This window comes from Podarcis melisellensis (assembly GCF_964234715.1).
Source record: "Podarcis melisellensis genome assembly, chromosome: 1".
Classification (NCBI taxonomy): Eukaryota; Metazoa; Chordata; class Lepidosauria; order Squamata; family Lacertidae; genus Podarcis; species Podarcis melisellensis.
In genome coordinates, this window is record NC_138528.1 from 113,240,583 (window position 1) to 113,256,214 (window position 15,632).

General features: G+C 42.3%; 1 protein-coding gene across 8 annotated transcripts in view; it reads left to right on the forward strand.

Moving 5' to 3' along the window:
- PDE11A (phosphodiesterase 11A) overlaps positions 1-15,632 on the forward strand; it is a 153,111-nt gene that overhangs the window by 136,483 nt on the left and 996 nt on the right. For 7 of the 8 annotated variants that reach the window (XM_081914206.1, XM_081914208.1, XM_081914209.1 and 4 more), the window contains one exon: positions 12,682-14,067. The exons of the other annotated variant lie outside the window; for it this stretch is intronic. In XM_081914206.1, coding sequence (XP_081770332.1) covers positions 12,682-12,858 — 177 coding nt within the window. In that variant the 3' untranslated portion in view covers positions 12,859-14,067. Of the gene's footprint in view, positions 1-12,681; positions 14,068-15,632 lie in introns of those variants that run through there. 8 annotated transcript variants of the gene reach the window in all.

A 15,632-nucleotide genomic window follows, 5' to 3' on the forward strand; every position in this document is an offset into this window, starting at 1 on the left:
ATCAATGATGCATAGAGGCACTGTAAATCCCATTTATGCATGGTTAAGAAGCCTAAGTTAGGACATCATGATCTAGACATCTCCAGTTCTGGGATTCTTCCCTCCTCCACACAAATCCTGCTTTTAATGGTAATAACTTGTCTAAACACAGAATGTAATAGATACGGTAGCATAGCATGTTGTGCTTGTGCAAAATCTGGGCTCCTTCTTTCTTTTCCTCCCTCTTTCCCATTTGCAGATAAATGTTTGGATACGTATGTGCCTGCTGACAGTACAAAGGCATTTACAGTCAGAGAACAGCTTTCTCTGCTGTTCTGTTTTCTGGCGCCATTCCTTCCTTAGTTTCTAGAGTGCTTATTATCTATTATGCCTAATCTTTGACACTATTAGTGACACCACATATTACAACAAATGTAGTAAGGCCACACACAAAATATGATGGATTTTGTGTGTGTGTTTAAAAATGTTACTAGCAGCTGTGGGGAAGCCCGAGCACCATAGGGACTGCAGAAGGTAGACAGGGAGAGTTTAATTATTTTTCTGCTGCCATGGTCCTGGTGAACAACTTCTCTAGCTTCTATTTGCATCAGAAAGGAAACTCCCATTGGTGCTGCCATTAGTTCAAAGTAGCAGCTTGAGGGGAGATTTACATCAGGACCATAGCAAGGGAAGGGTTGGGGTTGGATTACAACTCCCATTATCCCTGCTCATGCATGGGTAGGGATGATGGGAGTTGTAGTTCAGCAACATATGGGGACCCAAGATAGGGGAAGGCCGGGTTAAATCATACCCCCCTTCCCCCGCTGCAGTCCCAGTGCTGCTCATGCTTGCTCACAGTCACTATTAAAAACAAGCAAACATGCATTCAAAGTACAATGAGCCACATGCAACTAAGGAGTTCCACAAGTGGGAGCCAATGCGAAGGCTGCTGCTAGCAGAACGGGGCTTCCCCCACTGCACTCCCCCAAAATCATCCCAGTCTGTTTGTCTGCACATCCCATTAAGAGAACAGCTGTATGTTGTGCTCTCCCTCTCTGTAATCTGTAGTAAAACTTACCTCAAATCCTGATGTCATCCCTGCATATTTTGCTTGACTGATGATGCACAATGTGATGATTCCAGCTACGTGTTGTAAAGTAGCACAATGGTATAGGGATGTATGGTTATTTTTTGATAGTTGATCACCTACACACATTACTTTATTATTTTATACATTACTTGATTAGTTGTTCCTAATCCTGCATTGTTCCTGGCCAGCCTCTCTTTTCTCATACCCCTTTTTTGTGGAGATACAAATGTGGTGTATAGTTCTGCTGCATACTGCTTTCAGAATGTGTTGTCCTTTAAAAACAAATGACTAGGACAATGCAGTAGATTTAGGCACACTTGCTTGGAAACAAATCCATTGAATTAAGTTGAACTTACTTCTGACTAGTAACTATGCTTAAGATCAGGGGTCGGCAAACTAAGGCCTGCAGGCCGGATCAGGCCCAATTGCCCTCTGGATCTGGCCCGCAAACGGTTCTGCAATCGGTGCGATCACCATTTTTTTTTTCCATTTCTTTTCGGGTGCCATTTTTTGCAATTTTTTCTCCTCCCTCCCTCTTCCTGGCTTCTCCCTGCCCTGCGGAGGAAGGGGATTGGGCTTTGATAGGAATCCTCACCGGCCTCTCCTCATGGCTGCACTGTGGGCTGGAGCTTGGCACACCTGCTGGCCCTGCGCCTTCCACCTGGGAAAGCTGTCCCAAAAAGGAGAGGTACCACCACAGGCAGAGCGGTAGAGGGAGGGAGGCAGGGGGAGGGGAGGGGCTGGGGGAGAGAGAGAAGCCCCCTCTGCCGCATGTGCAGTCTGGCCCGCCACTAGGTCTGGGGGGGGGTGAACCAGCCCCCTCCAAAAAAAGTCTGCTGACCCCTGCTTAAGATTGTGTTACACAAAACCAAGACAGCTAAAACTGAAATAATTTCTTGAAGGGTTAGCTATGCTAGTTTGTTGCAGTAATTATTTTACATATGTTGTCACTCGGGTTTTTTGCATTTAATTTTCCCTTTGCATGGCTTTCGTTTTCCCCTTCTACTTGTATAGATATAAACCTGCCATCTCAGAATAACACTACATGCATCTGATGAATTGAACTCAAGTCCATAAAATGTTATACCATAATAAATGTGTTAAGTCTTTAAGGTATCACAAAACTCTTCGCAGTTTGTGAAATAACATCAGTTAGCAGTCCTTCTATTTGTGCAAGTCACTTACCAAACAAATATGGTTTCAAATTCATCATTTGGTAACAAGGATTTTCTTACAGAACTGGAAAATGCATGCAGCTGGAAGAGAAGCATTAATTTCAATGTGCTTCAGTATGTTACAGTTCAAAATGTCACACATGGAATATACGTGGGAACTAGAGTCCCTATACTTAACTAGTTTTTTCTCAGCTTGTTTTTTCTTGCCGTTACCTTCATTTGCTAAAAAGTCTTTGCTTTTTTCTGTTGGATAGGATCAGCTCCTGCTTTGTAAGACTTTGGAGGAAATGTAGTCATTGTTTTTATGCTTAAAGTGATGAGTGTCTAAAATGTGGATATTTGTGTGTCTTTGTGATCTGCCTTGAACATAAAGTTGGCTAGACAGAAGATGCCAAATCAGTGCAGTAAGGAAAGGGCCAAATCAGTCACTCAGTGATCAATCCAAGTCTGAGAACCTGGGTTATTGCCAAACAGCTGCAAAGCAACAGGGAAGGCCATAGCATGCAGAGGGCAAATGGGTGGAAGAGATGCTTAGCTTAACCTTCCTCGCGCTCTGTTTCTTTCCTCTACAACTTTGTGCCCAGTCAGTTGTCACTGTGATGAGGTAAGCATACGTTGAACCCAAAATGTTGCAAGAATTGCAGTGGTGGTAGTAGGTTTGCAGGGGGAAAGGAGCAAGCAGAAAGAGGAGGATTTAAGCATCTTGTCCAAACCCACTGCTTCTCTGCAGCAAATCAAGTGTGTCGCCCCATCACTGCACCTGTTTGGCCCCAAACGACACAAATCAAAGCAGTCTGTTTGTTTGCACATAGTCAAAGGGGCATCTTTATAGCTGTTTTGATTTTCTCTAAAATTCAGTTATAACGAAGTGCTTCACACACAAGGGACAGGAGTCTTCTTATGAGAAATAGCAGATAACAAAAGAGGCCAAAAAGAATCCCAACCTATTACCATTCTGCGTTGTTAAGCAGAGACGGCAACCCCAGGAGATGGAAGGATACAGAGGTCGGAGGCCAAGCACTCTGCCCCTGTCTGAGTAAGAATGCGAGCAGGATGTGTTTTTGTGGGAGACATCCAGAGCATCTTTGCTTCTGTAAGTGCTCTGTTCTCTTTTTGGAATTCCAGATGGGATGCTCCTTTCAAGGATTTGAAAGAGCCTTCTTAAATCCCTGTGAATACAGTACAAAGGGTAAAGGAATTGACATTGCTTCATCTCAACCCTCCAGGGTCAGGTTGCATTTGTCACTATATGTCTTCTCAGTGCTTCGTACATCATAACACAGAAGGAAAATGAAAGTCCTCGGAAACATTCTTTATCAAATACGATACACTTGGAACACAAACAAAAGGGCATGCAATATGGCCTCAGCTGCTAGCAAAAACGTTTTGATGTCCTCTCTAGCTTGTCATCATTAAGCAATAGATTATGTGTGACCCTGTAATTAAATGACTCTGTTGGGTGATGCCAACGGAACGCTGCAGTTGTAACAAGTCCTTTAATTTATGCACAATATGCTCAATGAAAAGCAAAATGCTTGGGGGTGGTAAATGTACTGCTGTGAACCAAACGGGCAGTAGGCAACGTAGTGCAGTGAATGCATTTTGCTTTGGATGCTGATTGCACTTCTGTGCCCTCCACAATCACTTGTGCCAGTTGTTCAGTATCTGGAGGAGCAGCATTCCTTAGCAAACAGGATGTGAAAGAGGCCATTGCCACAAGATACAAAGCTTAAGCACTACAAATGGAACTCTTGATAATCCACTTTTCACATACCTTCATAAGCAGTTCCCACTGGCCTGGAAAATGCGTGCACCTCCAGGAACTATTTGTGAACAGTGGCATCAAGATTTCTCTATCTCCTGGAAGTGATGCCAACCAAGATAGGGGTTGGAGCTCCAAAAAGAGGCAACCATGCCTGACTAGATCTGGGGCAACCTTGATTACTTCGAGATTTCTTTAATACCAATCAAAGCAAACCCTCCCGAGAGGGTTACAGGGTTATAAGAGAAAGTTTGTTATGTTTCTCTGGTTGTCAGTGATGCATGTAATTGAACAGTGGATTTGAAAGTTGGTTTTGAATCTGGTGAGCCTGATAGTTGCTGAGACTATAAGTTTCCCACCCCACCCCCATGATGGATTTGTTTTGTTTCATTAAGTTTGATGTTCTTTTCTCTTTCAGCAGAGTGGAAATATTGCATGGCAGGTATGGGGCACAGGACGAAACTGCTCGATAATGACTTCAGCTTTAAAGCATAATACAGTGGTGCCTCGCAAAACGAAAATAATTCGTTCCGCGAGTCTTTTCGTCTTGCGATGTTTTCCGTCTTGCGAAGCACGGTCCGTCGCAACTGCGCCTCTTCAAGCAGCTTTAGGAAAAAAGTGAACAAACTCGCAAGACGTTTTCGTCTTGCAAAGCAAGCCCATAGGGAAATTCGTCTTGCGAAGCGACGCAAAAACCCTTTCGTCTTGCGAGTTTTTCGTTTTGCGAGGCATTCGTCTTGTGGGGCACCATTGTACAGTCGTACCTTGGAAGTTGAACAGAATCCATTCCGGAAGTCCGTTCAACTTCCAAAATGTTTGGAAACCAAAGCGTGGCTTCTGATTGGCTGCAGGAAGCTCCTGCAGCCAATTGGAAGCCGCAGAAGCCCATGTTGGACGTTCGGGTTCCAAAGAATGTTCGCAAACTAGAACACTCACTTCCGGGTTTTGATGGTTCAGGAGCCCATTTGTTCGGGAGCCAAGGCGTTTGAGATCCAAGGTACGACTGTATAGGTTGGAATAATAGGTTGACAAAAGGGTGTAGCAATTGGGATGTTTTCATTTAGTGAAAAGGCGAGTAAGAGGTGACAATTAGCTGAGCGATATGTAGAAATGAACTGAGAGGGAAAGGTGCCTATTTAGAACCTGAGGAGGCAGACTGAGTAGCTGGAAAATGTGTTTGAAAAGACGGCCAATGAAGCAAACCCTCCGTTTTAAAACAAAACAAAACTTGGAGCAAATCTGAAAGAAGATTAATGGATAATTTAACAGCTACTCAGTTTTCAAGAAAGACAAAGAGCAAACTCTATTGCCTCAGAAAAGGGCCAGAAATGATGATGGATTGAATGCTTGCAGTAAGTGTTGAACAAACTGGAATCACAGCTTACATCTGGCTGGCAAATTCCCAGCTGAGGGTAAATCTAAAGAACTAACTAAGGAAAAGAGACTGATATGGACTGAAGAGATTTTCAAAATCTGTTTAACAGCAAGGCAGCAAGTATTGATTGCTGTGTGGAAGAAATGCCAAAAGTAAATGGTTAGTCACCTCGTGTTTTGCCCAGCTCTCTTTGGATATGGCAAATTGCAGGAGCAAACGGAAGCCCACGGTTACAATTCTCAAGCTATCTTTGCTAGGGCTACTTCCGTAAGAATGGTTTAAGGATTACTGCCTATGCATTAATCTGAAGCAGCCACTCTTTGCAGAAGAGATTATAGACCAGATTCTCAATTTTAATGAAGTTATTATTTTTTTTTTTAAATTAATTTTTATTAAAGTTTCCACAACATTTTCAACACAAACAAATACAAAACAATTAAACGTAAAACAGATATACTTCTAAATCTTAGTTTCATGTGCCTTACTTTCTCGACTTCCTCATACCTCCCCTTGCTGCATTCTCCTGTCAATAAATTTTAAGCAGATCCCCAGCTTGTTTCAACTTAATCTTAATAACTCTCATTTTCATTCTCTTATCTATTACCGCAGTTAACCCCTATCTTCCCATTCAGCACCAACCTATCTTTCACCAATTTTTGCATATTTCTTTAAATAGTCCTTAAATTTTTCCCAGTCCTCTTCCGCGGTTTCTCTTCCCTGGTCTCGAATTCTACTCGTCATCTCCGCCAGGCTCATATAGTCAATCACCTTCATCTGCCATTCTTCCACGGTGGGTAACTCCTGTGTCTTCCAGTATTTTGCGATGAGTATTCTTGCTGCTGCTGTGGCGTACATAAAAAAAGTTCTATCTTTCTTTAACACCAATTGGCCAACCATGCCCAGGAGAAAGGCCTCTGGTTTTTTAGTAAAGGTGTACTTAAGTACCTTCTTCAGTTCATTATAGATCTTTTCCCAGAAGACCTTAATCCTAGGGCACGTCCGCCAAAGGTGGTAAAACGATCCTTCCATTTCCTTACATTTCCAACATTTGTTATCGGGCAAATGGTATATTTTAGCCAGTTTGACTGGGGTCATGTACCACCTATAGATCATTTTCATAATATTTTCTCTCAAGGCATTACATGCCGTGAACTTCATCCCGGTGGTCCATAACTTTTCCCAGTCAGCAAACATAATGTTATGACCAATGTCCTGTGCCCATTTAATCATTGCCGATTTGACCATTTCATCTTGTGTATTCCATTTCAACAGCAGGTTGTACATTCTTGACAAATTCTTAGTACTGGGTTCTAACAGTTCAGTTTCTAATTTTGATTTTTCCACCTGGAAGCCAATTTTCCTGTCCATTTTAAAGACTTCCATTATCTGGTGATAGTGAAGCCAATCTCTTACTTTCCCTTTTAACATCTCAAAGCTTTTCAATTTCAATCTGTCCCCCTCTTGCTCCAACATTTCCCAATATCTCGGCCAATTAGCCTCCATATTAAGTTTTTTAACGGCTTTTGCTTCCATTGGCGACAACCACCTCGGAGTTTTACTTTCCAACAGATCTTTGTATCTAATCCAGACATTATATAATGCTTTCCTGACAATATGATTTTTAAATCCTTTATGAACTTTAACCTTGTCATACCACAAATATGCATGCCACCCAAAGAAATTATTAAAGCCTTCCAAGTCCAATATATCAGTATTCTCAAGGAGTAGCCAATCTTTCAACCAGCAGAAAGCCGCTGATTCATAATACAGTTTAAGGTCTGGCAGGGCAAATCCACCCCTTTCTTTCACATCAGTTAGTATCTTAAATTTTAATGAAGTTATTAAGGTAAAGGTAAAGGGACCCCTGACCATTAGGTCCAGTCGTGACCGACTCTGGGGTTGCGGCGCTCATTTCACAGCGCACGGAAACGCCGTTTACCTTCCCGCCGGAGAGGTACCTATTTATATACTTGCATGCTTTCGAACTACTAGGTTGGCAGGAGCAGGGACCGAGCAACAGGAGCTCACCCCATCGTGGAGATTCGAACCGCCGACCTTCTGATTGGCAAGTTCTAGGCTCTGTGGTTTAATCCACAGCACCACCCGTGTCCCTTAATGAAGTTGTTATGGAGCAACAAAATATTTGACTCACAAAGAGAGCATCTCATGACCTGGGTACATATTTCAGTAGAAGCTCCCATCTCTGTGCTCTTCAGTGATTTAACTTTCAGCAACAGGAAATTTGCTTGCTTTAATTCTGGCACATTTTTGGATCTCATACCCATAACCATCATAGGTAACCAGGTTGCTTTTTTCTCTTTTTCATAGTGATATAGAAGCACTTGCTCATTTTTTGTTTTGCGGATAGTCTCCCACCTTCTTTTGTACTACATGCAGAGAGAGAGAGAGAGCTACACAGAGCAAAAGGGGGTAACTGTACATAGAACTTACGTTTTTTCGTGGCAGCCCCAGATTTCTTGTAACTTCCTTCCATCCTTACAGTGGCCCTTAAAAAAAAGGTCATAATTTATCTGAACTGAGAAAGTTCCAGGGTCCTTAGGAGGTGAAATGATTCCCCATATATTCTATAGAATAACCTAGTCAGCAAAAGGCTTGCTGCAGTCCAGTTTTGACTCTATTAACCTCTGCAGGAGTTTCACATGCTCACACCTTTTGTCCCCTTTGAGTTCCTCTAGTCACCAGGATCTCTTTCAATTGCCTCAGTAAAAATGATTAATTAGAACCCAGTGGGTTACTGAGCAGTGTGACTGTGGTGGCTTGTAGCTTTCTGATATTCTGCTCAGTAATAAAAGAGAATTTATATGTTCTTATTGCACATACACACTTTACAAGTGTTAGATCTGCAGAAAGACGACTGTGTGCTGTTATCTTGTCAAAGCTCATGAATTAAACAGGCGAGTCAGAACTGGTCAATATTTGGATGGGAGCCCTGAGGAAAAATCTACATTGCAGCAGAAAGTTCTGCTTGTAATTCACTGGGTGACACACTGTTGTCTGAACCAGTTTGGAACTGGTTTTAGGGGGCAAGGAGAGATGCTTGATTTATAAAGCTCTTAAGTTACAGGTGTCTTAACATTGTTGGGTAAAATAGCTCTTAAATTGCAGGATGTAATACTTTATTCCGCATTAGTAAGATCTCATCTGGAATACTGTGTCCAGTTCTGAGTGCTATACATTTATGCAGACAAATTGGAATGGGATCCAGAGGAGGCCAATGAAGATGGTTAGAAGTTTTGTAAACAAGTCCAATGATGACAGATTGAAGGGTGTACTTAACCTAGAGAAGACTGAGAAGGAACGTGATAACATTCAAATATCCAAAGGGCTTGCTACTTAGAACAGGGGGGAAACATGCTCATTTACAGCATATGATTTCCCCTCAAAGAATCTTAAGGGTTCTGTTTTGTTAAAAGATGTTGGGAATAGGAACTCTTGTGAGGTGTAAGCTACAATTCCCAGGATTATTTGAGGGGGAGTCATGTGCTGTGCTTTAAAAGTATGATGCATGCTGATTTCCCCTCTGCTGCCTCAGAAGAAGGTAGGACTAGATGGGCTTAAGTTGCAGGAGGAATATTTTGGTTGAGCACCAGGAAAAACTGTTTCACAGTAAGAGCAGTTCAGAAATGGAACCAATTGTTTAGGTGGTATTGGCCTGTCTCTCATTGGACGTTTTCAAGCAGAGGCTGGTCAGACATCTGTTAGGGATGCTCTAGCTCTAAGTTTTCTGAAGTGGGCAGGGAGTACAAGTAAATGGCTTAAAAGGAGAACCCCCCAGAACAGCACACAGGTGAGAGAGGAGAGGGGAATTGTTCTATCTGGCAAGCTGCAATGCTTACGCAGACACAATGTTCGTAATAGCGCAATGCTCAATTCCATCTATGGTGTGTATTTGACCTATGATTCTAAATGTTGCTTTTGATACAAATGGCAGATCTCCCAGTGGCCACTGCCTCCCCTCAGGGAAGGGGAAATGTGAAAGCCCAAATAATTCCCCAAGTTAACAGCTTGGACCCACGAGAATTATGTTCGAGTCCCATCTTTGTCAGGGATGGCAACCTAGAGAAAATCACTGTGTCTCAGTCACAGCCCCCACTTCACAGAATTGCAAGGGCAAGCACGGGGCTTTGTAAAATAGTTTGCAAATGAACACTGCAAATATAAGAACGTGTATGGTTTTGAGAACAAGAGGTATGAATTTATACATAAGGCAGAAATTGACTGGCAGTAGGCTCCAATCAAAATAAAGTACTACTTTATGCGCCTGATTTGTGGAATTGGCTTGACAATGTGTAGTAATGGCCACCGATGGGATGGCATTAAAAGGGAATTAGACAAATGCATGAAGGATATCTCTATCAGCAGCCATGATAGTTATGCCTTTGAATCCCTGTTGCCAGGGAACAACAATGAAGGAGTACTTAATAGCTCAGTGGTAGAGCACATGATTTGTATGTAAAAGGTTCCCATTTAAATCCCTGGATTCTACAGGTAGGGCTGGGAAAACTGCTGTCTGAAACTCTGGTAAGCCACTCCCTGTCACTGTATGAAGACAGTCCTAAGCTAGATGAATCTATGAGCTGATTCAGTATAACACAGGTTCCTGGGAGAGCTGTTGACTCCTTGCCCTGCTTGTGGGCTCTCCAGAAGCATATACCTTAGGATCAGAATGGTGGATCAGGTGCAGCTTTGGCCTGATTCACCATACCATTTTTGTCGCCTTATGCTTCCTGAGATGGCCCAGGAATGAGGTTCTCATGAACCTTGGGCTGTATTAGCTTCCTCAGGATCCTCCTTCCAAGAGTAGCTTCCCAAATACGTTTCTGATTCATGACCCTAAAGACTGCATGACTGTATCATGTCCCCAGTTCATGCTTCACATTGGTCCACATGAGTCCATACCCAATAGACATCCAGACTGCTTTTAAATGCATAGTGTGAACCAGCCCACAATGGTTCCATTTTATTGAAGAGCTATAACCATTCATAATATCAAAGGAAGTTTCGCCCGTGAATTTTTTTTAATGAACTACCAATCAAATATAAAGTATGAATATTACAATGAAATTCCCCCGTTTTCTCTTCCACACACGCTTTTGTACAAAAACCGCATTACCTGTAATGACTTGCCCTGATATTTACATGTGTTGATTACCGGCTACAGTCAGGAAAAATATTTATTTTCCAATGGTAGTTGTTCACTGTCTGCGTAAAAGATCCTCAGTATGACTTTACTTCTCCAGTATCATCCAGCAACGGTTAGATTTTGGAGACGAAGCCAGACTCAAACTTGTCACATTTTTGTTAGAGTAGGAGTTGGGTAACAACTTTGAACTATCAGAATCCTTAAGGGAACGAATTAAGAGAGAAACAGTCTGCACAAAGCCAGCACTAAGCAACTGGCATTCAACAAAATGGCACACAGTACGTAGAACAAAGAGCTGAAGGTACAGAGTCTCAGTTGTACTGAAGCCAAAAGATCTGAGCAGCTCAGGAATAAATTGGCGGATTGATTCAGATACGGACAGGTGCTAAGAAAGTTATTTAGTAAATGTTCAAGGAATCTGCAGGGAGGGAAGAGAAATGTGTTGCTTTTGAGATAATTTCCCAGAAGCTTCATAAAAGAAAATTGATTACAAGGATTTAATAAGTAAAAGAGAGCCAAAATATATAGTAATCAAATGAGTTTTTAATTACATCTCAGGCAGATATAAAATCCAAATAGTGTACTTTGTATCCAGAAAGTCTGAGAGTAATGCTTTGGTGGCTGAATTATTTTTAAAAGGCTAATTTCCATAGGAATTATAGTAGTCTGTTTAATTAAAAGAGTGAATCTGTGTCCCAAAGCCAAAGTGTATTAAAATGTACAAATAGGGCTTAAATATCAAAGCAGCCTCTGAAGAAAGGCATTTTATACCCTATACATAAAATCTAGCCTTCAGAGTTTTTCTAGTCCAAATGTCACCTGATTAATGTGCATAACAAACGATGGTATTTTTTAATTACACTATATATTTTATCACTATTCTATAGAATTAATTGCCTATACTTTACTTATGACTGAAAAATCAAAGACCATGGAAATATCCCCTTCAATTTATTTTACTCAATTTTAATAACCCTAAGGCAATAAGGAAGAGCATTTGAGGCTGGCAGGTGTCCTCATCCTTGTTAGCTAATCTGAACACACCTGAGTTGCTAGGCTCTTTTAATATACATAAAAATGTACTATATGTATGAATGATAGAAGGCATGGTCATAATCAGTTTATGAATGTATGCATGCTTTTTCCTCAGATACATTTGTGCTCAAGGTGGTTTACTTTACTTGCATGATTTTAACTTGCTTTCCAGAAGAGCACATTAGCAGTCCCCTTTTCTTCCAAGGATCCCATAGAGTAGAAGTGGAGAACCTCAGGACCAGCAGAAGAATGCAGTCAGGCTACTCTTTACAACCCTTGGGCCCCTCCTCAGGCCACATCTTCACCCACCTCTAGTGCTTGAACTGAGATAATGTCTGTTGCTTGTCTGGATGAAGGGATGTGTGTGTGATTGCATTTTACTTTGTGGACCCAGGCTTGCTAAACCAGAAGTGAGGAATCTGTGGTCCTCCTTATGGTGCTGGAGTCCAAATCCCATCATCCTTGGCCTTTGGCGATGTGACTAAAGGGAATGGGAATTGGGAGACCAACAACATTTGTAGGGCCAGAGATTCCCTGCTCCTGCATTAAAAGTTGTATTCTAGAATAGTAAAGGTAAAGGGACCTCTGACCATTAGGTCCAGTCGTGACCAACTGAGGTTGCGGTGCTCATCTCGCTTTATTGGCCGAGGGAGCCGGCGTACAGCTTCTGGGTCATGTGGCCAGCATGACTAAGCCGCTTCTGGTGGACCCGAGCAGCGCATGGAAACGCCGTTTACCTTGCCGCCGGAGAGGTACCTATTTATCTACTTGCACTTTGATGTGCTTTCTAACTGCTAGGTTGGCAGGAGCAGGGACCAAGCAAAGGGAGCTCACCCCGTCGTGGGGATTCGAACCGCCGACCTTCTGATCGGCAAGTCCTAGGCTCTGTGGTTTAACCCACAGCGCCACCCGCGTCCCTATTCTAGAATAGTACATATCAGCAAAAAGACGCCATGTCTCATAAAATGTTCCAGAAGCAAACCTATCTCACAGAGCTCCAGGGAATACTGAACTGAGCAAAGATTCTGTATTTTCAGTGGACTGAAATGAGCATCTATTAACCCAGTGATTTGTGACTCCTATTCTTCTGCTTTCTCCCAGGCTTTGGTGAAAGTGAACGGGAAACTGAAGCCTATGATGGATTCGGTGGTGGCCAATAGAAATAGGTGGGAGGAGCTGCACCAAAAAAGACTGCATTCCCAGGCAACCAGTACCACCACCACGTCCTCGCCGTCCTCTTCTTCTACCTTTGCCATGTCTCGGGGGGTCATAAATTAAGTCTGCACATGTTTTCCTGCTGCTAGGATAGGAAGTGTCTGAAAGGCTTGTTTAAAGCTTAGTTGCGTCATTTTAAAACAAACAAAACAAATGCTTTGTCACGAACATGCTTAATTCAAATGAAAACAACCTGGCTGGTTTAGGCCTTTTTTTCTCCTGGAATTTCACTTGGTCTTAAGGGAGGATCTGCAATTCTGTTGGTATCTGCAGCGACATGAGCAGCTTGGTGCAGCCTGTATTCGGTCAGCTTATTTCAAGCTGCCGTTTTGAAAGATGGCAAACATGGTCATAAAGGACTGGTGTAAATGAAGCTTACAGCTTAGTTTAATTAAGAGAGAGCATGGCTGAAATTTTGTAAAAATGACTGAGGCATCTGCAAGGGGCTCGGGGGGGGGGCGGGAGAGAATAGTTTGTAATAATAACTTGGGTTTGCACTAATTCAGCATTTACTGATATGAACCAGTTATTACCTGCACTTCTCATAGTTATCCTTTTTATTGTGCTTGAATGTTCAGAGAAGCCTGCATTGTATTTATTCTACAGAAGGGGTTTTTGGTTGTGTGTGCTTTTTTTACAACAAAGCTTCAAATGATTGATCAGGGTTTTTAGAACTGCCTGTCTTTGCTCTATCGAAGAGGAGATATGAACTTCATTACATTCAAAAACACCAACCTGTTCTGGCTTCCTTAAGACTTTCGTACTAGCAATGCAATTTGAATTGTTCTGCGGGCAGAAGCTTCTATAAAGGTAAAAATTCTGCATGGTAATTTGGGTTCCTTTAGAATTTTGTTTTAAACATTTTTAAAGCAGCTTTGCGCCCTAAGGAAAAAACCAATGGTATTTCATGAAAATTGCATAATAAAAATGAAATCTGTTGCCTTCTGGTAGAGAATTTGCACTATAGGGTATGAACATGGCTTTCTGGTATATTTTCTGAATAACATTAACTTTGACTATTACTGTTAAAGATTGGTATGACACTGGAGTATGTCACAAATGGAGCAATGACTACCTCTGCTTTTTTCTGTCCAGGTTGGTTTTAGTTTTTAGTTTTTTTAACAATAACATGTTGGCCTAATCCATTATTGCAGCCAACAAAAATCAAGTCAAAAATTGCATGTACTGAGGATACAGTGAACGTTTTGCGTATTGTGTGAAATCAGTGTGAATCATGTTTAATACTGAAATATATCAGTGGAGTTGCCTGCATTGGAAATGAATGCTCTTTTATTTAAGCACATCATATTTAGCAAAATTTCAGTACTGCTGGAATGGCATTGCTGCTCCTGAATCACATCCTCTTCCCTAGTTAGCATTCGAATTACATAATTACATGATATGTTCAGGTTCATTTCATACAACCTGTTACACGTGTTGAGAATCTCGCCTGGATGTACCAGCAAGCAACACTCACCACATGGAGAATGTGTCATGTGATTGCTTCACCAAACAACCAGACCCCAGCTCTTAATTATGTGAGCTGGGTGTTCACTGAAGAGACCAGGTAGCTTTACCTCTGCATCTTACACGCTGCATACAAAGCCACACAACTCACATTCTTAGCATGCCAGCTTGGACCTCTGAATTGACAGGATTACTGACGGCTACTTGGGATTTTCCTACAGAATGGTGGCTGCCTGTACTTTCTGTTTTTATCACCCTCGCAGGGTGGTAGTACACATGGCACTGTCTTAAGTACTCAGAAGTATAGATTTTTGTAAAAGGGGTAGGGGGGTTCAGAAGGAACCAAACCACTTGACAAGAACCTGTTTCCAGGATTTCCGGAATGGGGGATGGAGAGGAGAGTGGGGGAAGCAGAAATGAAAATGCACAGGTAGACTGTCAGGCTGTAAATTAAGTCTTTGGCCACCACAGCTGCTGAGACACAAGTGCCAGATGAACACAGAACAAAAAAAAAAGAAAAAGAAAAAAAGAAATGGGAATTGGCAGACAAGAGAGAAATGACATCTCTTTCTGCTCCCCATTTCAATCTTCTTAACAGTAAGCATCCTGGAGGAAGAGATTGGGGGGCACCACGAAGTTAAACACACACCCCACACCCCACACTGTATGTTTCAGAAGAGCAAAGGAATGAGGATCCTTTTTTCTGTGCCCATGCATAATAGTAAATGCTCAGGTTTGGAGGCTGTCAGCCCTCTCTAGAGCTATATAGCACAACAGGGGAAAGCTCCCCCACCCCCAGCCTTGAAACATCCGCAGCCCTACTCAGCTTGAGCTCTACCTACAAGGCAGGGGGCTTTGCATCTTTGTGTGTTCTCTGCACTATGACACACTGCACTTGCTCTTATTGAGGGCCAGTCCAGCCAGTGTAGAAAAGGTGGGAGGAATTGCCCTAACTGCAAGTGTCCCCAGCTGCAGCATTCTACTTACCCATAGGAATGAATACCGACCATTCAGTTATGTGGGAGAAAGGAAAGGGCTACTTATGTGAAGGAGCCTGTAATAACTTGGAACAGCTGCTGGATCAGATGGAGAAAACAGTATGGCCTATACAGGGCTCAGGTATCCCACTTCTTTTCTCCTTGTACCATACCCCTATAGTGCAGGTAGGACAGCTTTTTAGCCTCATGTCTTGCAACTGCCCAACTCTTAAGTCCCCCCCCCCCGTCTTTCTAGGATATTTACTAATGTATAAACCTTCAATGGTTTAGTCATGTTACACAGTATTCTTCTTTCACCCGCCCCTTTTCCTTCTCTCTGACACCTCCACATTCCGTTCATCCTTGAAGCTGGGGTTTGGGCAATCATAGAAA